This window comes from Xenopus tropicalis, chromosome 9, assembly GCF_000004195.4.
Source record: "Xenopus tropicalis strain Nigerian chromosome 9, UCB_Xtro_10.0, whole genome shotgun sequence".
NCBI lineage: Eukaryota > Metazoa > Chordata > Amphibia > Anura > Pipidae > Xenopus > Xenopus tropicalis.
The window spans coordinates 14,850,624-14,878,373 of NC_030685.2; the positions used below are offsets into that span (position 1 = coordinate 14,850,624).

The 27,750-nt window shown below is 46.4% G+C and overlaps 1 protein-coding gene across 3 annotated transcripts; it reads left to right on the forward strand.

Moving 5' to 3' along the window:
• The first annotated feature begins 148 nt into the window (after window positions 1-148).
• Window positions 149-27,614, forward strand: pgap6 (post-glycosylphosphatidylinositol attachment to proteins 6). Of its 3 annotated transcripts, none has more exons than XM_004918097.4 (14): window positions 149-600; window positions 9,696-9,870; window positions 10,641-10,848; window positions 18,615-18,748; window positions 19,557-19,825; window positions 20,607-20,911; window positions 21,569-21,662; window positions 21,805-21,928; window positions 22,120-22,256; window positions 22,822-23,000; window positions 23,183-23,329; window positions 23,523-23,639; window positions 26,294-26,541; window positions 26,630-27,614. In XM_004918097.4, exons 1-14 carry the CDS (start codon window positions 531-533, stop codon window positions 26,658-26,660), a joined length of 2,238 nt encoding a protein of 745 aa, XP_004918154.1. In that variant the 5' UTR covers window positions 149-530; the 3' UTR covers window positions 26,661-27,614. The 3 variants fall into 3 exon arrangements, with proteins under 3 accessions (XP_004918154.1, XP_002935879.1, XP_004918153.1); XM_002935833.5 differs by having other exon boundaries at window positions 151-600; window positions 26,294-26,537; XM_004918096.4 differs by having other exon boundaries at window positions 152-600; window positions 26,294-27,614.
• The last annotated feature ends 136 nt before the right edge of the window (window positions 27,615-27,750 follow it).

The window sequence follows — 27,750 nt, forward strand, 5'->3', positions numbered from 1 at the left end:
GGAAGGTGTGGGAGGGTTCTAATGAAGTTTAGAGGAGGGAATGTGGGCGTGACTGGGAGAAACGGGGGGAACCAGGCAAAGGAGGGCCTGGGCATAGATAACAAGGCTTGCAGTGTTGGTAGGCGGGGATTGGAAGTGACTGGCAGCAGAAGCCGGAAGTATGGGAAGTCGGACCGGCCAATGTGAAAGCTTTACTTGGAAGGGGGCGGTGAGCCCGAAGCTGGGGGGCGTGGCTTGGTCTCCATTTGTTTTGCCCTTACCTGGCAGGAGCGGTGCGTGTGTGAGAGAAGTGCAGCTGGGCGAGCTGCTGAGGGTGCAAGGGCCGCTGTTGCCACACTTCCTGGGAGACACAGTTGGCTTTTCCTGCCCGGGTGAGTCACAGGGAGCGGGGGAAGGAGCCGGCAGAGAAGGTGCCAGTCTGCCCTTGTGACTGCATTGCGGTGACAGGAGCCTGTGAGGGCATGATGCCAAGTGGGGCCAGGCTGTGTGGCATAAAGGCTTCCTGATCCCTCCTGTGAGCTGTGCCCGGCATGGCTCTCCCCTACCTGCTCATCCTGGGCATCATCCACTTCTTGCCAGCAGCTAGGAGCCTATCCAGTGGTAAGTATGGCCACCTCAGGGGTGTGGGCTAATGGCCAGGGTGTCCTTCTTTCATTAACTACAATTCCCAGCATCCCCTGACAGCCTTCTTCTTTCTAAGTAGCTTAGATTTCCCTATGATGTCATCCTTGCGATGATGTTAAAGGGGAACCTCACCCCAAAACTAAAAGAATATCCATAATAAGTGAGCAATGAATGAGGTGGGAGTCCTTGGGGAGGGAGTGGGTTCTGTCTTATTCATTAGACACTAACGCAAGACAGGCAGCCGTTCAGATTAAGGAAGATTTCTGGGAGTTGTAGTCCAACAATAGCTTCCACCTAACCTGTATTAATACTAGTACTAGGGTGGGTGGGGCATATACAGGGCTTTCAGGGGATCTGCTTACTGGGCGTATGTTTTAGAAGCAGGTGGAATATACGGACAATGCAATAGGAGCATAGAAACCTTTATCACTCACATATTAACTTATTAACTAATTAATATATTAGTTAATATAATAGACAGCCCCCCCCCAGGAGTCCCCAGTGCTTACTACAGCATACAGAGCTGCCATACAGGTAAAAGTATTTATTGCATTCAAACACTTTACCCTGTGACCTGTTAAAGAGCAACTAAAGCGTGACGCCCAGATTTGGTCGGCAGTTTGCCCAATTTCGGCCAAAATGCCCAACCATCTAGACATCCGTATCAGGTTATGAGGCCCTTTCATTGGATCATCCTGTCAAATCGCAGGTGAGCTGACACATTTGCCCATGCAGCTGGACGTATGGCACCCCCATTGCAGTAGAGGAGGTTAAACTGCCTTTGTTGCAGTTTTTATTTGCCCTTTAAGCGCTAGGGCTTCCCATGCCTGAGTTTGATGTTGTTACATTGTGTGTGCTAAGGCGAATGCACACATAGCACACAATGGTAAATATGCTGGTGTGACCTTTGTTACGCAGTCATTTAATGCTTGATAACCGCAGCTCTCCGCCTATTTACAGCTGCCATTGTCCCTTCTAATAAAGGTAATATCAGAACAATCAAATGGTTGACTTGACGAGAGGAAGGAGAATTCAGAATGATTAAGGGTGAAGACACATGGCGCTACTAGTAGAAGCTACTTTTTCACAGCTACTAAACGCCAGAAAATCCCCTGCCATGAACAGTACTGAGAATTGCCTCTGCTAAAACACACGTAAAAACAATTATTAGTAAATGATCAGAATTGTCTGTTTTAGTAGCCATGACAAGTAGCTGCTACTAGTAGCTCCATGTGTCTTCACCCTAAATGTGGCCATACATGCTAAGATCCGCTCGCTTGGCGAGGTCACCAAGCGAGCAGATCTTCTCCCGATATCCCCACCTACGGGTGGGCGATATCGGGCTAATTCGGTCGTTTGGCCCTGGGGCCAAACAATCGAATTAAAACGATGGGTAAAGGTGCAGTGATTTGGGGACAGTATCAATGAGCCAATGCGGTCCCCGATCCGACTAAATGTTTAAACCTGGCCGATCGATATCTGCCCAATTTCAGGCCAGATGTCGGGCAGGCCCGTCGTTAGTGCCCCTACACGGGCCGATAAGCTGCCGTGTCGTTCTAAGCGACTGATATCGGCAGCTAGAATCGGCCCATGTATGGCCACCTTTAGGGTGAAGACATGGAGCTACCCATAGCAGCTACTTTTTCACAGCTACTAAACTCCAAAAAATACTCTGCCATAGACAATACTGGGAACTGACTCTCCTAAAACACATGTAGAGACTGTTATCAGTAAATGATCAGCATTGTCTATTTTAGTAGCCAAGACAAGTAGCTGCTACTAGTAGCTCCATGTGTCTTCACCCTAAGGTTGAAGACACACAGAGCTACTAGTAGCAGCTACTTGTCGTGGCTACTAAAATAGACAATGCCGAAAATTGTCTCTAGGTGTGTTGTAGCAGAGGCAATTCTCAGTATTGTCTATGGCAGGGTATTTTCTGGAATTTAGTAGCCGTGAAAAAATAGCTGCTACTAGTAGCTCCATGTGTCTTCACCCTAAAGGGGAACTAAGCCCTATTTTACAGGGCCCAACTTGCCATCACAATAGTGGAAGATTGAAGTGGGTGTGAATCAGCTGGATGGGGGGGCAGCACAGTGGTTGGGGAGTGAGGCGGATGGCCAGTTAGTACTCTTCCTTTCACATATATTGGAAAGTTGTATATAAGCAGATTGCTGGACCTTATGTGAAAGGTTTTGTAGTTCCCTGCAGGAAAAGGGACTCATTTACCCTCAGCAATTGTGCCCAATGTGCCAGTCGCACAGAATGAGAGGCAGGGGATATCTGGTGTAAAGCACATGTTGAACAGTAAGTCTGGTCGTGTTTAAAGCCTTACGGCCCTGGCTCAAAGTTTGCCCCCCCTTTGCACCACCCTTTATACCCTCCCTTATACCCCGCACTTCTCAGGCTGCGTGACTACACCACTCCTGTGGCACGTCTGTCTCTGGTTACATACATTACCATTTGTTGTGACTAAAATCACATCTATCATACCGAGCTGTGTTGGGACAATATCTTTGTTTTCGGCATTTGCTTCCCTGTAAGTGTTTAGTAAGAAAATACCTGTGGTTATATTGTTTTTACTTTATGGTTTAGCTACTCCTGCTTCCCTCTTGGCACCATGTCAGCCTCTCATTTATAGGGGTGTGATCTTGCTTGATGCTGTGGGATTGTGGCCCTAATGTGTAGCTCTTAAATCCATACTTTAAAGTCAGATGGGGCTTCTGTTTTGAGATAAATGGTTTTGGCCAGAACCCGTAGGTTGGGCATGTCTGGGCCTTGAGACCTGCAGCGGGTCAGGTACCCCTAGAATAGCCTCAAAATGATCTGGTTTCAGGTAGAAAGTTCCCGATTCACTAAGCAGACTGATAGCTTGTGGGTACCCTTGTGGGTAAGTGGCTTAGATGCGGGTCTCTGCCTTTCTGCCCAACCCTGACGTTTAAGCAAGTTTCTCCCTGGTTGATCCTTCTTCCAGGTCGGGTGGAAAGTAAACCTATTGCAAATGTGGGTTGGGTAGCAGGTCTGGGCATAGTAGTGGTGTTGCAGGTCTGGGTTGGGCAGGGGTCTGCCCAACCGGGCCCGTCCAGGGGTTCAGGACCTTAGCCTGAATCAGGTGGGTGGAAAGTCAACAGTGCAAGCCCCTGTCCCCTTTGGCCTTTGGTGAAACAACTCTCTTCCTTTCTGGCACACCACTATTAGTGATGCCAACACTGCCTATAAATGCCATCAGCAGAGTGGGCTGGGTTGGTACTTGGGTCAAGAGCTTTAGCCACAGAACTGGGTTCAGGTGGGTGCAAGGACATTCCATCCAATCCCAGCTATAAATTACCTCATTGGGTTAGTGCTTGGGCCATGGACCTTAACCACAGGCTTGGGTTTGGGTGGGTGACAGATCAGACAGTACAGGGCCCTTTTTCCTTTAGGGATATTCTGGATGCAATCTCTTCCTTTCTGGTACCAGAGTACCGTAGAGAGGTGTCTGTTTACCAGAGTACCGTAGAGAGGTGTCTGTTTACCAGAGTACCGTAGAGTGGCTTCTGGTTAGTAGTGTATCATAGAGAGGCATGTGGTTACTAGAGTACAGTAGAGAGGCTTCTGGTTAACAGAGTAGAGACGCATATGGTTACTAGCTATGGATACCAGAGTACCATAGAGAGGCTTTTGGTTACCAGAGTACCATAGAGAGGCTTTTGGTTACCAGAGTACCATAGAGAGGCTTTTGGTTACCAGAGTTCCCTAGAGAGGCTTTTGGTTACCAGAGTACCATAGAGAGGCTTTTGGTTACCGGAGAATTGCATCCAGAATGTCCCTAGAGGAAATAGGTCCCTGTACTGTCTGACTTGTCACCCACCAAGTCCACCTATAAATGACATCATAAGAGTGGGCTGACATTTTTGGGGGGGTTTATTCCCTTTAATGTCATGTACATAAAAAGTAATATATAACAGGGGCATAGAGATCTGTATTGTGTAGCCCCTGATACTACAAGGTAAGAGAAACCATAAGTTTCCCAGAAAGGTAGGAAAGGGAAAGTTACGGCACAAGTGGCACAACTTCCTTCCTGCCATATCCGATTGCAAGCAAGTTCATAATGTACAGTAGGTCAATGGGTGCTTAGCTGGGTGTGAGAGGCAGGCAGTGTTACTGAATGACATGATATGATGTGGCCACTGCTGGCGCCAGGCATAATTAGAGCTGGCTTATTTAATTGGCACCTTGCAAGTAGATAATGAGCCGGCTGAGTACATGTTATTGCAGTGTATCACTGGGCACGGCACAAACGGCACAAACGCGTGCTTTCTGTAAAATAATCACCGCTTATTAAACTTGATGGTAATGTTAATAAAAAAACCTTGACAATAAATCCGTATTTTAATAGCAGGGATTATTCTCGTAGTTCTGCGGTTCCACTGTTGTGTGTCTGATTGCTATTGTAGGTATGGGATCCCTTATGCAGAAACCCCTTATCCAGAAAGCTTCCGGGAAAGCCATCTTCCATAGACTCCATTTTAATCATTTAATTCTTTAATCCTTTTTCTTTGTAATAATAAAAGGGAACCTTGTATTTGATCCTAATGAAGATATAATTAATTCTTATTAGAGGCAAAACAATCATATTGGGTTTATTTAATGTTTAAATGATTTTTCAGTAGACTTGAGGTATGGAGATCCAAATTACGGAAAGACTCCTTACTTGGAAAACCCCAGGTCCCAAGAATTCTGGACAACAGGTCCCACACCTGTATTATGGTTACTAGAGAGGCTTTTGGTTCCCAGAGTACCATAGAGAGGCTTCTGGTTACTAGAGTACTGCAAAGAGGCTTCTGGTTAACAGGGTAGAGAGGCACGGGGTTACTAGGTATGGTTACTAGAGTACCATAGAGAGGCGTCTGGTTGCCAGAGTACCATAGAGAGGCGTCTGGTTGCCAGAGTACCATAGAGAGGCGTCTGGTTGCCAGAGTACCATAGAGAGGCGTCTGGTTACCAGAGTACCATAGAGAGGCGTCTGGTTACCAGAGTACCATAGAGAGGCGTCTGGTTGCCAGAGTACCATAGAGAGGCGTCTGGTTAACAGTGTAGAGAGGCACATGGTTACTAGGTATGGTTACCAGAGAACCATAGAGAGGCGTCTGGTTACCAGAGAACCATAGAGAGGCGTCTGGTTACCAGAGTACCATAGAGAGTTGTCTGGTTACTAGAGTACCATAGAGAGGCGTATGGTTACCAGAGAACCATAGAGAGGCGTATGGTTACCAGAGAACCATAGAGAGGCGTATGGTTACCAGAGAACCATAGAGAGGCGTATGGTTACCAGAGAACCATAGAGTGGCGTCTGGTTACCAGAGAACCATAGAGAGGCGTCTGGTTACCAGAGAACCATAGAGAGGCGTCTGGTTACCAGAGAACCATAGAGAGGCGTCTGGTTACTAGAGTACCATAGAGAGGTTTTGGGTTACTCTACTGAGTACTTATGTTCCTTTTGAGCAGTCGTAGGGGGCTTTTACAACTGCGAGCAGAGCTCGTAAAAGCCCAAATGCCTGAAATCGCACTTTGTTCACTTCACTTGTGGCCTTGGGAGAAATGTGCGGCCTGGAACTTTAATGACATGGAAATTGAATGCCGTGCCTGACATGTTTAGCTCACGGGTGGCATGTTTATTAGCTGCAAACTGGGAATTCCATGTATGTGTATCACTCACAGGTCACCTTCCTACTTGGTGAAAACACCTTACCCTACAGGTAAGTCAAGCTACGTATTGTTGTGGGTCACATGACTGACATTCTTGTTTCTGCTCCAATTATTGGCTACGTGTTTGATATGAGTATTTCTATTATGAAAATCTTACACCGGCCATACATACACACATATATTGATTTTGTATGATATACTTATGCCATAGGTGTTGGTTGGTGTACGGCCAATCATGTGATGATATTACAGGTATGGGATCTGTTATCCAGAAACCCATTATCCAGGAGAATCCGAAGACCATCTTCCATAGACTCTATTATAAGCAAATAATTTTCGTTTTTTTAAAAAATGATTTCCTTTTCTATTTGTACATGTATGGGACCTGTTATCCAGAATGCTCAGGACCTGGGGTTTTCTGGATAAGGGATCTTTGCGTAATTTGGATCTCCATAACTCAAGTCTGCTAAAAATCATTTAAATATTGAATAAACCCAATAGGGCTGTTCTTCCCCAATAAGGGGTAATTATATCTTAGTTGGGATCAAGTACAGGTACTGTTTTATTATTACAGAGAAAAGGGAATCATTTAACCATTAAATAAACCCAATAGGGCTGTTCTGCCCCCAATAAGGGGTAATTATATCTTAGTTGGGATCAAGTACAGGTACTGTTTTATTATTACAGAGAAAAGGGAATCATTTAACCATGAAATAAACCCAATAGGGCTGTTCTGCCCCAATAAGGGGTAATTATATCTTAGTTGGGATCAAGTACAGGTACTGTTTTATTATTACAGAGAAAAGGGAATCATTTAACCATGAAATAAACCCAATAGGGCTGTTCTGCCCCCAATAAGGGGTAATTATATCTTAGTTGGGATCAAGTACAGGTACTGTTTTATTATTACAGAGAAAAGGGAATAATTTAACCATTAAATAAACCCAATAGGGCTGTTCTGCCCCAATAAGGGGTAATTATATCTTAGTTGGGATCAAGTACAGGTACTGTTTTATTATTACAGAGAAAAGGGAATCATTTAACCATTAAATAAACCCAATAGGGCTGTTCTGCCCCCAATAAGGGGTAATTATATCTTAGTTGGGATCAAGTACAGGTACTGTTTTATTATTACAGAGAAAAGGGAATCATTTAACCATGAAATAAACCCAATAGGGCTGTTCTGCCCCCAATAAGGGGTAATTATATCTTAGTTGGGATCAAGTACAGGTACTGTTTTATTATTACAGGGAAAAGGGAAATCATATTTAAAAATTAGAATTATTTGCTTATAATGGAGTCTATGGGAGATGACCTTTTCGTAATTTGGAACTTTCTGGATAACGGGTTTCCGGATAAGGGATCCCATACCTGTAATAATAAAACAGTATCTGGTATTTGATTCTAAGATATAATTAATCCTTAATGGAGGCAAAACTCTCCTATTGGGTTTATTTCATGTTTTAATGATCTTATGTTATGGAGAGCCAAATTACTGAAAGATCCCTTAACCGGAAAAGCCCAGGTCCCAAGCATTCTGGATAACAGGTCCCATACCTGTAGTATGATCTTTCCAGGTGGTAATATCCTTACCAATCGTCTGGCAGTAGGGATTGCAGCTGCTGTCTGGTTACTTGAGCGTTATTCTCCTAGCAACCAGGTAATAGTCTGAAAGTCATAATTGGCAGAGATGCCAACCCAGGTCGGAAGTGATTCAGGGTAGAAACCAGTAGAAATTTGCACCCAATTATCTTACTTTGGACTTAGATTTAACTAATTGTATCCTGTGTCATTCTGAATTACTGCTCAATTAGATATGTGTAAACTTTATATTGCATTCCTCTTGGCCGCGTCACCTTTTATTTTTGCTCATTGCTGCAGCCTTGTAGTATAATACAGTAGCGTATGTGCCCCGCGCAGGCCGGAACGTGTTTCACACATCTCTGCTCGTTATATTATCTGTGTTTAAGTAGGAGCCTGGTTTCATGCCCAGTAGTCATTAGCCGGCCTCTCCTTTATGGTGTGTTTATCCTGCCTGTTTTGTTATCACTCGAAACCAGTCCTACCTCTCCTGCTGCCTTGTCGGGACTTGTCTGTGTGTCGCACACTTAGTATTCATCTAAACAGACTCCTTCAGTAGTAAAAATAGTGCCCTGATGCAAATAAGTCACAATTTGTGTTTCTCTGACTATTGTTTAACTTCTCTGACTTCTAATATCCTTATCATTTACAGTAGGGGGTACATTATCCCTTATAATACATGAGTGATACTCAGGGTTCCCTGTATAACTCAGCCTGCAGCCTTGTGCCTTTATATGGGCACAGAACCCCTCAGAGACTGCTAATATCCTTATCATTTACAATAGGGGGTACATTATCCCTTATAATACATGAGTGATACTCAGAGTTCCCTGTATAACTCAGCCTGCAGCCTTGTGCCTTTATATGGGCACAGAACCCCTCAGTGACTGCTAATATCCTTATCATTTACAGTAGGGGGTACATTATCCCTTATAATACATGAGTGATACTCGGCGTGCAGCCTTGTGCCTTTTTATGTGCTAGGAAATTGCTAGAATACCCTACTTTTCTAGTCCCAGTTAATTGTTTACCATGGGAGTAATTAGGTCAGGGAAAGTCATTCGCACAAGAGGTTTCATAGCTGTGGGGTAGGATTATACTGACTTGCTGTTGCCTTGCTGGGTGAGGAGGGGGGTCTCTACTGCAGTACAAGGGGGTTATGGGGGGGGTGGGGTCACAAGGCTAATAATTGAACCATGCATGTTCCCTGGCCCTGTGTTACACATAGCAGGGTCTCTATTGAGTGTCTGGATTGAAAATATTCATATTAAATCTTTTCTGTAAGAATTCCAAAATGTCCTTGATCTGCCTTGTGGACTGTTGCCAGGCTTAGATCAAACATAGAAACACAGAGGCTAAGGCAATGGCTTTGGCACATAAAGGACAACCATGGGCTGGCTAGGTATCCCTTAGCTACAACTCCCAGAAACCCGCACACATCCAAAGTTAGCCAGTGGGTTTATGGGAGTGGTAGTTCAGTTATATCCAGGGGGCTACTGGTTGCCTTGTTGTACTTACCTGGACAAAGTCTGACATTATAGGGTGAAGACACACCAAGCTACTTAGTAGCATCTACTAAACCCCATAAAATCCCCTGCCATAGACAATACTGAGAATTGCCTCTGCTAAAACACACGTAGAGACAATTATCAGTAAATGATCAGCATTGTCTGTTTTAGTAGCCACGACAAGAAGCTGCTACTAGTAGCTCTGTGTGTCTTCACCTCTAGGGCATTGCCTGGAAGAAGCAGCCAAAAACTGCAGCCTCCTCTAGAGTAAAAACATCATGTTTTTTTCTATTTCAGATGTTGTCTATACCTCAGAATTCTACTCCCAGATTCCACAGCAGCTCTCCTTTTACAGCTGGTACGGAAATGCACGGTTATTTCAATTCCGGGTCCCCCCCGACACTGCTCTTCTCCGGTGGCTTCTACAGGCTTCACGGGACAAAGCTGATTGCGGGGATGTGGAAATTACTGTGTAAGTGTCTTTTTATTATCTGCTCTTCCTGTTTAAAAGCTTTCATGTGTGGGGGGGGGGCTGTTCCTGCTGAATTGTGCTTAGTACAGGGGAATCCCTATGCTGCCATAGTTTTATGGGATCTCTCTGTACAGGCTATGAGCAAACTTAGGGGCTGTTCCTGCTGAATTGAGCTTAGTACAGGGGAATCCCTATGTGCCATAGTTTTATGGTATCTCTCTGTACAGGCTATGAGCAAACGTAGGGGGCTGTTCCTGCTGAATTGTGCTTAGTACAGGGGAATCCCTATGCTGCCATAGTTTTATGGTATCTCTCTGTACAGGCTATGAGCAAACTTAGGGGACTGTTCCTGCTGAATTGTGCTTAGTACAGGGGAATCCCTATGCTGCCATAGTTTTATGGGATCTCTCTGTACAGGCTATGAGCAAACTTAGGGGCTGTTCCTGCTGAATTGAGCTTAGTACAGGGGAATCCCTATGCTGCCATAGTTTTATGGTATCTCTCTGTACAGGCTATGAGCAAACTTAGGGGGCTGTTCCTGCTGAATTGTGCTTAGTACAGGGGAATCCCTATGCTGCCATAGGTTTATGGTATCTCTCTGTACAGGCTATGAGCAAACTTAGGGGACTGTTCCTGCTGAATTGTGCTTAGTACAGGGGAATCCCTATGCTGCCATAGTATATGGGATATCTCTGTAAGGGGAAGGGGTGCTGCATATAACCAAAAGACAGAACATTCCATTACAAACTACGTGCCCATTTTCTTTGCAGACATTTCCGCCACGGAGCCCCACCGGTGATTAACCCCCTGGGAACGGCTTTTTCCCCTGCCACCCGCGTCCCTTATTCTTTCAACATGCCGCTGACTTTTACAAACTCGCTGAACAATAACACCTTCCTGAACATCACCAACCCGGAGCCGGGGGACTGGTATATCGTAGCCCACCTGCCCAAAGACCCAGAAAAAATTCAAATCCAGGTAAGCGGTTGGCTGGGGACTTGCCCTTTATTTGCTAAAGCTGCCTGTGGGTTCATTGCCGCATTCCCTTCCTCAGCAGCTTTTGTGAGATGGGGATTGTGGGTAAGTCACCTGTCATCCTCCTGGTTTTGTAGTGCTAATGCAATGGTCAACATTAGGCCAATTGTGTGCAGTTTTGTTGTGGATATTGCTCCTTGTTTTGTTTGTTTGCATTTACCCTGGTTAAAGCAATACTGTCATGGGAAAACAGGTTTTTTCAAAACCCATCAGTTAATAGAGCTTCTCCCGCAGAATCCTGCATTGTAATCTGTTTTTCCCATGGGGCTAGCCATATTCTTCAATTCCCAGGGTACCACAGCCACGTGACCTGTGTTCTGATAAACTTCAGTCACACTTAACTGCTCTGCTGCAAGTTGGAGTGATATCCCCCCTCCCCCCCAGCAGCAGATCAGCAGAACAATGGGAAGGGAGCAAGATAGCAGCTCCCAGTAGGTATCAGAATAGCACTCAATAGTAAGAAATCCAAGTCCGGCTTGGGACTCCTCCAGTTACATGGGAGTAGGAGAAACAATAGGTTAGCTGAAAGCAGTTCTAATGTGTAGCGCTGGCTCCTTCTGAAAGCTCAGACTCAGGCACACTTTACTGTTGCGCTGCAAGTTGGAGTGATATCTCCCCCCCCCCCTCGCCCCCAGCAGCCGATCAGCAGAACAATGGGAAGGGAGCAAGATAGCAGCTCCCAGTAGGTATCAGAATAGCACTCAATAGTAAGAAATCCAAGTCCGGCTTGGGACTCCTCCAGTTACATGGGAGTAGGAGAAACAATAGGTTAGCTGAAAGCAGTTCTAATGTGTAGCGCTGGCTGAAAGCTCAGACTCAGGCACAATGCACTGAGATGGCGCCTACACACCAATATTACAGCTACAAATAAAGAATAAAATGTTTAATGGCAGAGGGAATTATTTGAGGAGTTATTACACAAAGTGATTCTGACACATGGAATAAGCATGTACCTTTATGCGCCAATCACAGGTAAAGCTGTCACTGTGTTATGGTAAACGTTTCCCTGGTAAATTGTTTCCAAGAGCAGTCACCTGAATCGTCAGCTACACGGGTAAAAACAAAGGAATTCTTTACTCCTGTCTGATGATTCAGCATTAAAGGGGAGGTTAACTCTGAGTATGTTATGGAATGCCCTGTTCCTAGCAACTTTGCAATAGGTCTTCATTATTTATTTATTTGTTATAGTTTTTGAATTCTTTGCGGCCTTCTTCCAACTCTCATCCAAACCACTCCCTGGTTGCTAAGCTAGCTAGAACCCTAGCAACCAAAATAGCTGCTGAAACTCCAAACAGTAGAGCTCCTGAACTGAAAATGAAATAACTAAAAAAAAAACTACAAATTAAAAGCGAAGACCAATTGCAAGTTGGCTCAGAATATTACTCTCTTCCTTAAACCCCTTTAATGTTACAATGTCCGGGGACTTTCAAAGGCACCTGATCAAAATTTTCAGTCCTGCCCCATCAACGAGATGATCGATATCCAAGGCGTTTACCGTCATTGGTTGCCCTTAGACCAATTTGGCAGCTAATTGGCCTGTGTATGGGCACTACCGACAGACCTGCACGACCGATATCTGGGCTGAATTCGGCCAGATCTCGATCGGGCAGGTTAAAAAAATCTAGTCGGATCGGGGACCACATCGGCTCGTTGATGCGATCCCCGAACTAACTTTGCCTATACCCGCCATAATAATTTGATCGTTTGCCCCCAGGGCCAAACGATCGAATTTGCCTGGATTCTCCCAATATTGCCCACCCGTAGGTGGGGGATATCGGGAGAAGATCCGCTCACTTGGCGATCTCGTTTGTCCGGCGATCTCGTTGATGCGATCCCCGAACTAACTTTGCCTATACCCGCCATAATAATTTGATTGTTTGCCCCCAGGGCCAAATGATCGAATTACCCTGGATTCTCCCGATCTCGCCCACCCGTAGGTGTCGCCAAGCGAGATCTTAAGGTGTATTGTCACCTTAAAGGTCCCCGTACACTTCTCCCGATATTCCCCACCTACCGGTGGGCGAGATCAGGAGAATCCAGGCTAATTCGATCGTTTGGCCCTGGGGTCCCCATACACGGTAAGATCCGCTCGCTTGGCGAGATCGTCAAGCGAGCGGATCTTCCCCCAATATCCCCACCTACGGGTGGGCGATATCGGGGAGCTTGAAGTTCGGGGACCGCATCAACGGGCCAATGTGGCCCCCGATCCGACTGAATCTTTTAACCTGGCCGATCGATATCTGGCCAATTTCAGGCCAGATATCGGTCGGCCAGCCCACTCGTTTCTGCCCATACACGCAGATAAGCTGCTGAGTCGGTGCAAGGGACCCATATCGGCAGCTTCTATCGACCCGTGTATGGGGGCCTTAAGTCAGTTCATGTATGGCCGCCTTTAGGCATTTTTAATTAGTTGACTGCCCCTGCAGTAAAGGAACAGTACCTGCTCTATGCGGGTGATTAAATCTCCTTTCCTCCAGTCTGTTAATTTTCTTTTATCACATGCAAATAAATGTAACCTTTTGTTCCTTTGTGCCTGATAGCCAAGCCATCTGTTATGTGCTGTAAACAAACAAATCCAGTTTGCCTAGCCTTTCTTTATTAGTCCTGGCCCTAATTGTCTGCGCTTAATGCCCAAGGACCTATTTTATAATATGGGTGCCCAAAGCAAGGTGTGGTCTAACCATTTTTATAATCTATGAAATTGTGGGCGTAGCTGTATTACTAAGTAGCTAATTGCTTTGTTATTCTGGGCTACCTCCAGGCAATGATGAGGGGCATGGCTTCCTTCATTTGCTACATGGACATGGTCAGTTGATGATGAGGATAATCTGTTGTTGGGATAACCTTACAATCAATGTCATATATGGCTCATTTGAAGGATGAATCTCACTGATCAGCGTGATCAAGGAGGGCAGGGATTTGGGGGCGACAATTATAAACCATATTTGAAGAGGAAAAGTACAGGTATAGGACCCATTATCCAGAATGATCGGGACCAAGGTTATTCTGGATAAGGGGTCTTTCTGTAATTTGGATCACCATACCTTAAGTCTACTAAAAAATCATTAAAACATGAAATAAACCCAATAGGGCTGTTCTGCCCCCAATAAGGGGTAATTATATCTTAGTTGGGATCAAGTACAGGTACTGTTTTATTATTACAGAGAAAAGGGAATCATTTAACCATGAAATAAACCCAATAGGGCTGTTCTGCCCCCAATAAGGGGTAATTATATCTTAGTTGGGATCAAGTACAGGTACTGTTTTATTATTACAGAGAAAAGGGAATAATTTAACCATGAAATAAACCCAATAGGGCTGTTCTGCCCCCAATAAGGGGTAATTATATCTTAGTTGGGATCAAGTACAGGTACTGTTTTATTATTACAGAGAAAAGGGAATCATTTAACCATGAAATAAACCCAATAGGGCTGTTCTGCCCCCAATAAGGGGTAATTATATCTTAGTTGGGATCAAGTACAGGTACTGTTTTATTATTACAGAGAAAAGGGAATCATTTAACCATTAAATAAACCCAATAGGGCTGTTCTGCCCCAATAAGGGGTAATTATATCTTAGTTGGGATCAAGTACAGGTACTGTTTTATTATTACAGAGAAAAGGGAATCATTTAACCATTAAATAAACCCAATAGGGCTGTTCTGCCCCAATAAGGGGTAATTATATCTTAGTTGGGATCAAGTACAGGTACTGTTTTATTATTACAGAGAAAAGGGAATCATTTAACCATTAAATAAACCCAATAGGGCTGTTCTGCCCCCAATAAGGGGTAATTATATCTTAGTTGGGATCAAGTACAGGTACTGTTTTATTATTACAGAGAAAAGGGAATCATTTAACCATTAAATAAACCCAATAGGGCTGTTCTGCCCCAATAAGGGGTAATTATATCTTAGTTGGGATCAAGTACAGGTACTGTTTTATTATTACAGAGAAAAGGGAATCATTTAACCATTAAATAAACCCAATAAGGCTGTTCTGCCCCAATAAGGGGTAATTATATCTTAGTTGGGATCAAGTACAGGTACTGTTTTATTATTACAAAGAAAAGGGAATCATTTAACCATTAAATAAACCCAATAGGGCTGTTCTGCCCCCAATAAGGGGTAATTATATCTTAGTTGGGATCAAGTACAAGGTAGCTGTTTTATTATTACAAAGAAAAAGGAAATCAATATGAAAAATCTGAATTATTTCATTAAAATGGAGTCTATGGGAGACAGGCTTTCTGTAATTCGGAGCTTTCTGAATAATGGGTCTCCGGATAACCGATTCCATACCCGTATAGAGGCCAGTTATTGGTTTCTTTGGGCCCTAGCCCTGGTAGGTCCCACTGCATCTGGCCACTGACCTGTGAGGTGAGGGCAGATGTTTGCCTATGGGGGGATGTCTATAACACTGGGCAGTGGCGGTGGACAGAAGTACAGTGTGGGTGGGGGGGTCTTTATGGTGAGAGTTTATGGTTGGCCGAGATACCCCCGACCGACACTGATTCTCATAATCAAAGTCACTTGGAGCCTCCGGACAACTCAACATGAGACAATATAATGTTCTCAAGCAATGTCTCTAGCAGGCTTTCTTTTTTAGGGCAGAAAATCCCCTTTTCACATTTGGCTGCTCTCACCAGTTCTGCTAAATTTGGGAAAGATTCTCTGACTGAGACGTTGTTGCTAATTTTAGGCAGATCAAGATGTTTGTGCGACTTTATCATGTTTCATGCAGCCGCCCACCCTTGTATGGTTCCGTCACCCTTCCAAACTGCCGCAGTGCCATTTTAGGAGTAATGCTCAAATAGGATGCCAGCAGACTCGCTTACATCATCAGCTTTTGTATTAAAGGCAACGCAAACCCTGAATTAATATAAAATTGCTCAGGGCACTCTTTTAAGCACTTTACACTCATGTTTTCCATACTTTTCACGATAATAGCAGTTTTTACACTGCTGGCAAAGTGAGTTTGAAGCAACAGTGCCACCTGCTGTTTTGTTTGTGCAGTTTCAGTAAAAATCAAGTTTGTGGCAACAGGAAAATTTTCCTTAGAACTGACCAGAGAAACATCAGGTGATCTCTGCACCCACAAACCTAGGTGCAGTCACACAGAGCGGATTTGGGCACCAAAACATGTAAATAAGCATTTTTGTGCTGAAATCTGCTCTGTGTGTCTTCCCCCAGGCCGACGCAATGTCTCTGTGTGCAGACACACCACAAAGCAGATCAGAGCTGAGGGGCAGTATCTACGCCCCTTAGCTCCGATCTGCCCCGTGTGGCAGTAGCCTTAGGGCTAAGACACGGTGCTACTTTAAAGGGGTTTGTTTGCCTTTAAGTTAACTTTTATTATGATGTAGAGAGTGATATTCTGAGACAGTTTGCAATTGGTCTTCATTTTTTATTATTTGTAGTGTGTTTAGTTATTTCATTTTCAGTTCAGCGGCTCTCCCATTTGGAGTTTCTTCAGTTATTTGGTTGCTAGGGTCCCAGTTACCTTAGCAACCAGGGAGTGGTTTGGAAGAGAGACCCTTATATGAATAGAAAAGGGACTGAATAGAAAAAAAAGTTACAAAAAGTAACAATAAAACTGTAGCCTCACAGAGCAATAGTTTTTTTGCTGCTGGGGTCAGTGACCCCCACTTGTGACCCCCACGGAGCAAGTTAGTTGCCCTCGATCGATCTCTGCTATTGTAGGTGACTAACTGCTCCTAAATGCCCTTCCACCAGCAGCAATAGGAGTCGCAGGTGGAAAGACCTGTGCATTGTGAATGACTGCCCCCTGCCGGTATCAGCCAATTAGTGCAGGTGAAATCTGTCTGGGGCAGCTACAGCTACGTTAGGGTGAGAAATCACAATCCATTAAGCATATAAACAATAATAAAGGATAATTGTGACAGGTTTAGTAACCGACCACTATCCCACCATCTGCTCCATTTTGCACTGATAGCTGAGGCCTGCTCCGCACCATACAATGGGTTACTGTGGCTCCTGATAGTCAGGGAAGGTATTAGGGTGCTCGGAGGCAAAGGAGGAATAATGAGCCGCTTATTGTGCGTAGAAAAAGAGACAGCATTCATATACCAGTAGGAAAGAGACAACGCAGCACTCTCGCCATTCGAGGAACCTGCTCTGCCGCTGCTGCCTCCTCTTTCAGCTGAAAGAATGTTATTGTCAATTGTACGTAGCAGCGGCCATAGAGCTCTTCCTTCTGCTGCCCGAACAAAGGCAGACTGGGTAGGAAGGGAAACTGGAGCTCCCTGAGGTAAATTAGCTTTGTGTTATGTGCATCTGATAGAGAGACGGCAGCACGGCCCCTTCCTCCTGTTATTGTGCTGGGCAGTGTCCTGCTCTGCTTATACCTGCACAAGGAACTCCTATATATATAATATAGATATATTTATAGCCCGCCAGCAACTTACAGTAACATCAGCTGTAAAGCATTGTCCCACTGCCAGAAATGGGTTGTATATTTCTTTAGGGCAAAGCAGTACAACCCAATTCTGGCGTCTCTTCTGTACAGCAGGCCCGGGGGAAGGTTGGGCCCGGACCAGTTAGTACCTGCGTTCCACCTGACTCCTGCTACTACTACTACTGTTTCAAGAGTCGGAGCCTGAAAGGGATAAAGAAAAATGCTATCACTGGCAGTTACGTTGCCACTGGCAGCATGGGCTATTTGGGTTAGCATCCATGTAACTCTTGCAGGTTGCAGGAAAGATCGACCAAATGGGGTCAGGGGTGGAACAGAAGCAGGCAGGTTGGGGTCAGGGGTGGAACAGAAGCAGGCAGGTTGGAGTCAGGGGTGGAACAGAAGCAGGCAGGTTGGGGTCAGGGGTGGAACAGAAGCAGGCAGGTTGGAGTCAGGGGTGGAACAGAAGCAGGCAGGTTGGAGTCAGGGGTGGAACAGAAGCAGGCAGGTTGGGGTCAGGAGTGGAACAGAAGCAGGCAGGTTGGGGTCAGGGGTGGAACAGAAGCAGGCAGGTTGGGGTCAGGGCGGAACAGAAGCAGGCAGGTTGGGGTCAGGGGTGGAACAGAAGCAGGCAGGTTGGGGTCAGGGGTGGAACAGAAGCAGGCAGGTTGGGGTCAGGGGTGGAACGGAAGCAGGCAGGTTGGGGTCAGGGCGGAACGGAAGCAGGCAGGTTGGAGTCAGGGGTGGAACAGAAGCAGGCAGGTTGGAGTCAGGGGTGGAACAGAAGCAGGCAGGTTGGAGTCAGGGGTGGAACAGAAGCAGGCAGGTTGGGGTCAGGAGTGGAACAGAAGCAGGCAGGTTGGGGTCAGGGGTGGAACAGAAGCAGGCAGGTTGGGGTCAGGGGTGGAACAGAAGCAGGCAGGTTGGGGTCAGGGGTGGAACAGAAGCAGGCAGGTTGGGGTCAGGGGTGGAACAGAAGCAGGCAGGTTGGGGTCAGGAGTGGAACAGAAGCAGGCAGGTTGGGGTCAGGGCGGAACAGAAGCAGGCAGGTTGGGGTCAGGGCGGAACAGAAACAGGCAGGTTGGGGTCAGGGCGGAACAGAAACAGGCAGGTTTATATTTATATTGCAATATACCTTAATGCATTGATCCTTACATGGGCTGGAGCTGCCAGATTGCTTTACCCTGCTGATACTTTAATAACCTAAAACATATGCATCACTTTCAGCCAATAGAATTGCATAATGCTGCTGTACGGTGAGATGCTTATGGCTGCCCCTTCCTATTTCATCTCCAGGGATTCACCAGCACGTGCAAATACTTCTTCCAGCCAGACCTGTTTATCCTTCGGGAGGTCGGCATCCCGATATTACAGGCCGGGGCGCCCATGCAGAAAACCCTGTCGCCACCTGGAAGCTCAGCGAATTTCAAGTAAGTGACACATTTACGACTTGTTTGCATACCCTGCTTAAAGGGCCGGTAGCACCCAGAAATACCAGTGCCTTTATAATTACACTCAGGGCCGCCATCAGGGGGATATAGGGGTACAATTGTGCCGGGCCCCATCAAATCTTGCTTTGTAAGAGGGCCCAGTCACTAAAGTTGTGCGAATTGTAAATGTAAATGTAAATTCCGCAAAAACTGCCTAGAAAACGACCTAGAAACTTAAGTAACTTGTGTATCAAGTAAAAGCCAAGCAATAACCACACTGCGCAGGGACAGGTAGGTGGGAAGGGGTTAAAACTTAGGGCAAACCCAACTGACCCCCAATAAACTGAATGACTTATTAGCTCATTTACAAGTGGAACTCTCTATAGGAACTGCTTATTATAAAGTAACATCAGCTGTTTATATTCAAGGGGCGTGGCTAACATTATAGTACGGTGCACTTGTGTTTATGGGGGGCCCATATAAATAACTTGTGCGGGGCCCAAAGTTTCTGATGGCAGCCCTGATTACACTTACAGTTATGGTTACTTTACTTCATCCCTTCATCCTATAGTATATTCTCATGTAAAATCCCTTATATACAGCTTTATAGCCCAAGCCTTGTACATATAATAAACTGGCCATACAAGGGCCAACGATTCAGCCCCTTCAGACCAAGCCAGTAGCGTATCTGCCCGTGTGTGGGCCCTGTCAGATGGCCTATCCAATAGATATGTAGCTGAAAAATGGCCAAAGATAGAAGCAATAAATATCACAGGGTGATATAATCTCTTCTTGTCTTTCATTTCAGAATGTTTATACCTGAATACACGCAGGACCTGAGGCTGCAGCTGCAGAATTGCACGTCGGACAGCACGCCGGGGCCTTGCCCATTGCTGGTTACAGTGGGGTCAGTCTCCGAGCTGCCGTCCATCCAAAGAACAGTGAACTGCAGTGAAGGCCCCGAATGCGCTATCCCCTTACGCTCCCCGCCCTGGGGCAAGTGGCTGAATGTGCTAGTTGAGCTCTCCCAAGGAATAAACGCCAGCGTGTCCTTTGAGATTGTCCATCAAATCTCAGGTGGGTTTTAGGGCACTCTATTCCCCTTACTGCTATTGGTAAAGCTGTGAAAGGCTGCAGACTAAGCTTCCATAATATAATATGGTATAATATAATATAATAAGGGAACAAGTCCTGAAGCCAATTCCTAGTCAGGTTGGACCCCTGCACACCACTTTGGATCCCTCCTGGTTCCAGTTTGTTATACATTGCATTGTTTTATGGTTAGATCTAAGTATTTAACTTGATGCATGACCAATTGTGCATTTATCCATCAACCTAGAGGTGCAAAGTATGTGTTGGGGGGGGTCCAAGCAAGGGCGTATTTTAAATATTTTTCTGTATTGTAACGCTGCCATTTTGTGGTTTCCAGAGAGCACTGCAAGTCATATATGTATGGAGGCATATAGAGGTAATGCCACCTAGTGGTAGATTCTTTCACTGCTGTAAGAGAGTTATATATGATGTATATTATTATTATTATTATTATTATTAACATTTATTTATAAAGCGCCAACATATTCCGCAGCGCTGTACAATTAGTGGGTTTTATACATTGTATATGTAAGGATATATATATAATTTTTAATAAAAACACTTTTTCTTTTGTATCAAGCCCCTGTGAGTGCGGCACTCTTTCTATTATATTTTTGTTTTTGACCTGCACCATATATATATATATATATAATTGTGTAGTTCTCGTCTTTGTTGTACACAGTTGGACATGACACTTTGGATTAAGAGGGTTTATTACCCGTACGTATATCTATATATAAGATACATTGGCTTCTGTGTTTTGCAGCCTGTAAACCAGGGAAAGTTGTAAGCCGCAGGTCGGTGTTTACATTAATGGAGCAGGAAATCCTTAAAGCTGTCAAAAACGCCACTGACACCAATGAAACCCAGCCGCTGGCTGCCCGTTCCGGCTCCTGCCTGCACAAGTACCCCCTGGTACGGGAGGATATGGACGTCGTGTCGGTGAGGTTCCAGTCGGTTAAAAGCCCATACGTGCCAGTGACGGCTGAAATGCCCTCCATTATGCTCCTCAATCTGGATTCGGAAATGGATAGTGGCGGAATGCTGATAGTGTCTTTGCAGCTGAACAAGGTGACGTGCATTATGTTATAGTAGATAAACCTCTCGTTAGGCTAATGGGTTTCTGACAAGCCCACTTATCCACTCTCTACAGAATCAGCTGCCATTTTAGCTGCCCGGACAGAGCTTCCAGATACAATATACCCTTTTTATATGTTGGTTCTTTTAATATGCATTTATGCACTGGTACAGGGGCGACTCCCCAGCTTGGCACACTAAAGCTGCCCATACACTGAAGGATCTGCTCATTTGTCAAGGTTGAAGAGGGAATCTTTCACCACTATGCCCACCTTAAGGTGAATGATATCAGACTGATTTGGCCCAAAGGCCAAACGGGATGCCTTCCTTGCCCCAATGAGATTTTCAAATGGACATCTGCCTGATTTTCAGTTTGACAGGCCTGTATGTCCATCAGCAGCTTTTATTGGACCGTGTATGGCCGCCTTTAGATTATATTTTCCCATTGGATATAGTGACTGCCTTTCTTATAAGTCCTTGATTTCGTAAAAGAAATCTTACACGTCTCTCGCTGGATAGGAGCTTTTTTTTTGTGAGCGAGGCACAGGCTTTGCATATTTTTGGGGTAACCCCCTTGTTACTGATACTTACTGTCCCCGCCAGACATATAAAACCTCAGCGATTGGTTCTAAGTAAGTTGTGTTGTTTCAGACGACCATGGGAAACTCCTCTGCGTCAGTGCTGGCTTGTTTGAGTGCTGATTCCCCTGTACTCGCTCTGAACACCTCGCAGAACTGCACAACAGGTAAACGCACCATTATAATCCATAGTATCCCTGTACCTTCTCCTGTGTCCCAAGGCTGTAAAGCAGTCATTAATGGCTGTGTATTAGTGCTATACAGACAGCCAGAGAATACTGTGGCTAATAAGTAAATGTCTTTTCCCAGCTTTTTCTCAGGGCTATGCACTACTAATGAACAGCAGCGTGCCAAACATTTCCCTAAACCTCCCCTACCCAGTGACTGCCAGTTGGTACCTCTCTATGCAGCTGCTCTGCCCACTGAATGACAGGTAATACAGAAGTCTCCTTTCTTTTCATCTTATAGAAACCAAAGTCTGGTGAAATCATACAAACAACTCAACAATACAAACAACTCTTCCCGTGTTTTAGTTCCATTAACAACTGCATCCTGTAGTGTGAGAGCTGTTTTTCCTGAAAGAGAGGGGTTAAAATTGTAACTTTGTTCTGTTTGCCCTTTCAGTGACTGCCAGTCCCTATCCCCCAGAGTTCTGTTCGGTTCTGCTCTCAGTCCATGCGAAGATAACTGCGGGCCCAACGGAGACTGCCGGCTTTTTCGGAGGAACAGTTACCTGTACGCTGCCTGCAGCTGCAAGTCCGGTGAGATTCCTGGGTTGCTTTGTAAACATAGAAACTGCAGGGTTCAGCGTTTGTACCGTGGCGGTAATTGAATGTATCCAGTCGGCAGTTTGCTTAGATCCATATGGGGCTGCTATGGAATCCTGCACTGCTGCAAATTTATACGTGTGTTGGGTACGGAGAGTTTGTCATCTTTGAAAAAGACAGCACCAAGGCAATAGCCCGGGTCAGAACCCTTTTTTTCAATGAAGGCTTTTTCGGAGAAATTGCCTTGGTGGTGCTGTCTATTCCAAGGATGCTGGATGATCGGATTTGGCCATTGTGTAACTTGCACCCAACATCATTATCTGGAAGGTGCTGATCAAAAATGGTTGTGAGTACGGAGAGTGTGTAAGTCTGCCTCCTACCTCTGGGCTGATCCAAACTCAGCATTTCTATGGTTGAGACTTGCCCCAAAGGCTATGTGTGACCCTTTTACTTGAAAAAGGCCAAATGGGGCAATATCCAGCTATTCTCTCCATGGTCCCCATAGACAGATAGCACACAGGCTGATTTACGTACATATATGTCTTTCTGTTCCCCCCAGGCTGGAGCGGCTGGAGCTGCACGGACAGCAGTAAGGCACTCTCCTATCAACAGCAGTTGGCCGCCACTTTGCTGCTGACACTGAGCAACTTCATGTTCGTGCCCACCATCATAGTGGCCGTTTACAAGTTTTACTTCGTGGAGGCGGCGGTGTATGCGTACAACATGTTCTTCTCCACCGTACGTAGAGCTTTTCTCCTTCTGCCTGCCAGCTATACACATATACAGTTGTATAAAGATATTTATCTGCCCATGTGGCTCCCCATAGCCGCGACTGATGCCCCTATAGCATTTCTGGTGCTGTGCCGCCACCAATAGAACCACAACCCTTTCCAACGTTTCCATAACGCCTGCCGTTTCAGTTCTATCACGCGTGTGACCAGCCCGGGGAGGCAGTGATGTGCATCATGGATTATGACACCTTACAGTACTGTGATTTCTTTGGCTCCGTCGTGTCCATTTGGGTGACCATCCTATGCATGGCCAGACTCAAGCAGCATCTGAAATATGTAAGTATTAAATCACTGTGTTTGGTTTAGTGCCATCGGCTTCCTAGTTCCAGTCTCATAGCAACACCCTGTCTCGCTGGACTTTGCTCGTTGCTGGGTTAGTTAAGGACAGCGATGATTTATTTCCATTTGCTATTTAGTGTGTGTAATATAACATAGTCATTGTACTGACATTCTCCCTTTGTGAATACAGGTCCTGTTCATGCTGGGAACATTACTTATTGCCCTTTCCATGCAGCTGGACCGAAGAGGAATCTGGAATATGCTGGGACCTTGCCTCTTTGCACTAGTTATACTGGTAATTGCATGGGTAAGTAAGAACTATGGAATTTGGTCGGTGGGGTGGTAGTCGGGTAGTTTCTGTTTTTTGGCCATGGTAGAATGGGTTTAGAGCTGTAAGTATGAGCAGGCCTTAGTAGGACAAAATAGAAGGTCTGGAATGAGAGACTATAGGAGATCTGTTCTGGAGTGCACAGACCTGCATCTGGCCCCTTAAGTAGCGCATTGCCTGCATTAGTCTGCACGCCATCCAAGAGGGGCAAGTGGGGCAGGTCTTTTGTCATGCCCCTCACCCATCTATTCAGATATGCAGTACATAGTTACATAGAGTTGAAAAAAGACCAAAGTCCATCAAGTTCAACCCTTCCAAGTAAACCCAGCACACACAACCTATACTTACCAATCTATACACTCACATACATACACTATATATACAACCACTAATACTAACTGTAGGTATTAGTATCACAATAGCCTTGGATATTCTGCTTGTTCAAGAACTCATCCAGGCCCCTCTTATAGGCATTAACAGAATCTGCCATTACAGCATCACTAGGAAGGGCATTCCCCAACCTCACTGCCCTCACCGTGAGGAACCCCCTACCCAACATCCCCCGGCAGGGTATTCCCCAACCCCCTCACTGCCCTCACCGTGAGGAACCCCCTACCCAACATCCCCCGGCAGGGCATTCCCCAACCTCACTGCCCTCACCGTGAGGAACCCCCTACCCAACATCCCCCGGCAGGGCATTCCCCAACCTCACTGCCCTCACCGTGAGGAACCCCCTACCCAACATCCCCCGGCAGGGCATTCCCCAACCTCACTGCCCTCACCGTGAGGAACCCCCTACCCAACATCCCCCGGCAGGGCATTCCCCAACCCCCTCACTGCCCTCACCGTGAGGAACCCCCTACCCAACATCCCCCGGCAGGGCATTCCCCAACCTCACTGCCCTCACCGTGAGGAACCCCCTACCCAACATCCCCCGGCAGGGCATTCCCCAACCTCACTGCCCTCACCGCGAGGAACCCCCTACCCAACACCCCCGGCAGGGCATTCCCCAACCTCACTACCCTCACCGTGAGGAACCTCCTACCCAACATCCCCGGGCAGGACTTTCCCCAACCTCACTGCCCTCACCGTGAGGAACCCCCTACCCAACATCCCCCGGCAGGGCTTTCCCCAACCTCACTGCCCTCACCGTGAGGAACCCCCTACCCAACATCCCCCGGCAGGGCATTCCCCAACCTCACTGCCCTCACCGTGAGGAACCCCCTACCCAACATCCCCCGGCAGGGCATTCCCCAACCCCCTCACTGCCCTCACCGTGAGGAACCCCCTACCCAACATCCCCCGGCAGGGCATTCCCCAACCTCACTACCCTCACCGTGAGGAACCCCCTACCCAACATCCCCCGGCAGGGCATTCCCCAACCCCCTCACTACCCTCACCGTGAGGAACCCCCTACCCAACATCCCCCGGCAGGGCATTCCCCAACCCCCTCACTGCCCTCACCGTGAGGAACCCCCTACCCAACATCCCCCGGCAGGGCATTCCCCAACCTCACTGCCCTCACCGTGAGGAACCCCCTACCCAACATCCCCCGGCAGGGCATTCCCCAACCCCCTCACTACCCTCACCGTGAGGAACCCCCTACCCAACATCCCCCGGCAGGGCATCCCCCAACCCCCTCACTGCCCTCACCGTGAGGAACCCCCTACCCAACATCCCCCGGCAGAGCATTCCCCAACCCCCTCACTGCCCTCACCGTGAGGAACCCCCTACCCAACATCCCCCGGCAGGGCATTCCCCAACCTCACTGCCCTCACCGTGAGGAACCCCCTACCCAACATCCCCCGGCAGAGCATCCCCCAACCCCCTCACTGCCCTCACCGTGAGGAACCCCCTACCCAACATCCCCCGGCAGGGCATTCCCCAACCTCACTGCCCTCACCGTGAGGAACCCCCTACGCTGCTTCAAATGGAAGCTCCGTTCCTCTAATCTAAAGGGGGGGCCTCTGGTGCGTTGATTGTTTTTATGGGAAAAAAGGACACCCCCCATCTGCCTATAATCCCCTCTAATGTACTTGTACAGAGTAATCATGTCCCCTCGCAAGCGCCTCTTTTCCAGAGAAAACAACCCCAACCCTGACAGTCTCACCTCATAGTTTAACCCTTCCATCCCCTTAACCAGTTTAGTTGTAGTCTCTGCACTCTCTCCAGCTCATTAATATCCTTCTTAAGGACTGGAGCCCAAAACTGCCCCCATACTCAAGGTGAGGCCTTACCAGGGACCTATCCTTACCCTGTCCTTACCCCCTTCCCTAATGCAAACATTAAGGACAGGGCTCAGCTGCACCTCCTGACACTGCTTTTTGCACCAAGTGCCAGAGGTGCCTTAGGGCAGGGGGTAAGGACCAGATTTCAGATCCAGCACACAATGTAAATAGAAGCATTCCCCGGGGGGTAAGTGCTTGGTAAGTGAGCACTAAGGGGCATGATCTTGCACCCCTTATAATAAATGAATGAATAATAAATGACCCCTTATGTGACCAAGGTGGAGAAGTCATGTAGTCAGAGACCCTATTACCCCATTAAACATTCTGCTTTGGGACAGCACTGTTTACAATACATCTATATAACTTCTTCCCATAGAAGTCACCCCCTCTCCCTTCTGTTTCCAGACTTACCGCGGAGTGAGGCGCAGGCACTGTTACCCCCCCAGCTGGAAGCGCTGGCTCTTCTACCTGGTGCCGGGAATCTCCCTGGCCCTCATTGCCCTGGCCATCTACGTCTTTGCCCAGACCAACAGCAATTACTTTTATACCCACAGTCTGTGGCACATCATGGTGGCCGGGAGCGTGGCCTTCTTGCTCCCGCCCCGAGACAGAAACAAGAAACCGTGGAATTTTAAGCAGCTGCTGGGCTGTAGGTACAAGATCTGCCACGACGACCGCGAGGAATTATTTGTGGTGACATGAGAATTTACAAAGGGGCCGTTTTTTGTTTTTTTATTTCAGACCACTGTACGAGGGAGGAGAGATGTTCTAAGTCTTGAAACCGGTGCTTCTACACTACAATCATAACAAGCAAGAATAGCACGGCAGCTCTAATAAATACCCAAAGAGGGGTTTTTTGGGGAATAAAAAATAAAATGACTGTTTTGCTGCAATGAGGGAAGGAGACTGCCGGCGTTGGGCTTTTGCAACAGAAGAGTTTACAGATATATATTTTTATTTTTCCATTTTCTGATTGGGAGAAGCCATTTTTCCCAGCACTCCTTCCCTTCCTATGTGTCTTGGTCACAGGTCATATTTCTAATTATTTGTATTCGAGCCTGGGGGTAGGCACCATTTTGCTCTGGGGCAAGGCACCATTTTGCTCTGGGGCAAGGCACCCTTTTGCCGGGGGGCAAGGCACCATTGTGCTCTGGAACTAGGGCACCATTGTGCTCTGGAACTAGGGCACCATTGTGCTCTGGAACTAGGGCACCATTGTGCTCTGGAACTAGGGCACCATTGTGCTCTGGAACTAGGGCACCATTGTGCTCTGGAACTAGGGCACCATTGTGCTCTGGAACTAGGGCACCATTGTGCTCTGGAACTAGGGCACCATTGTGCTCTGGAACTAGGGCACCATTGTGCTCTGGAACTAGGGCACCCTTGTGCCCTGGAACAAGGCACCATTTTGCCCGGGGGTAGGCACCATTAACCAACCAAATTAAGGAGCTGCGACCTGACTTGGACCACTTCTTTCCTTTCTTCTCTCTAGGTTTGTCAGCTTTTCAGGAACCATGTCTGTCATCCTATAAGTTTGTCTTGATTTTTTATTTTTTTAGCATTGTGTTAATTTAATAGCTCTGTTGGGGGTAATAGTGGCAACAACAGATATGTATATATGGGAATATAAAAGGAGCCTTTTATTTTTCAAAGAGAATCTGATAAAAATACTGGTTCTATAAACACACACTATTTTATTGCAATACAGTATATATTATTTTGGTACATAAATGAAATGTTACAGCCACTATATTATATGGGGGAGGGAGGAGCTTACTCGGCAAATACCTCACTCCTTGGGGCAAATGAGGAGACCACTGTCTACCAAATCCACCCAAATAATTTCCAACAACAACCAAATT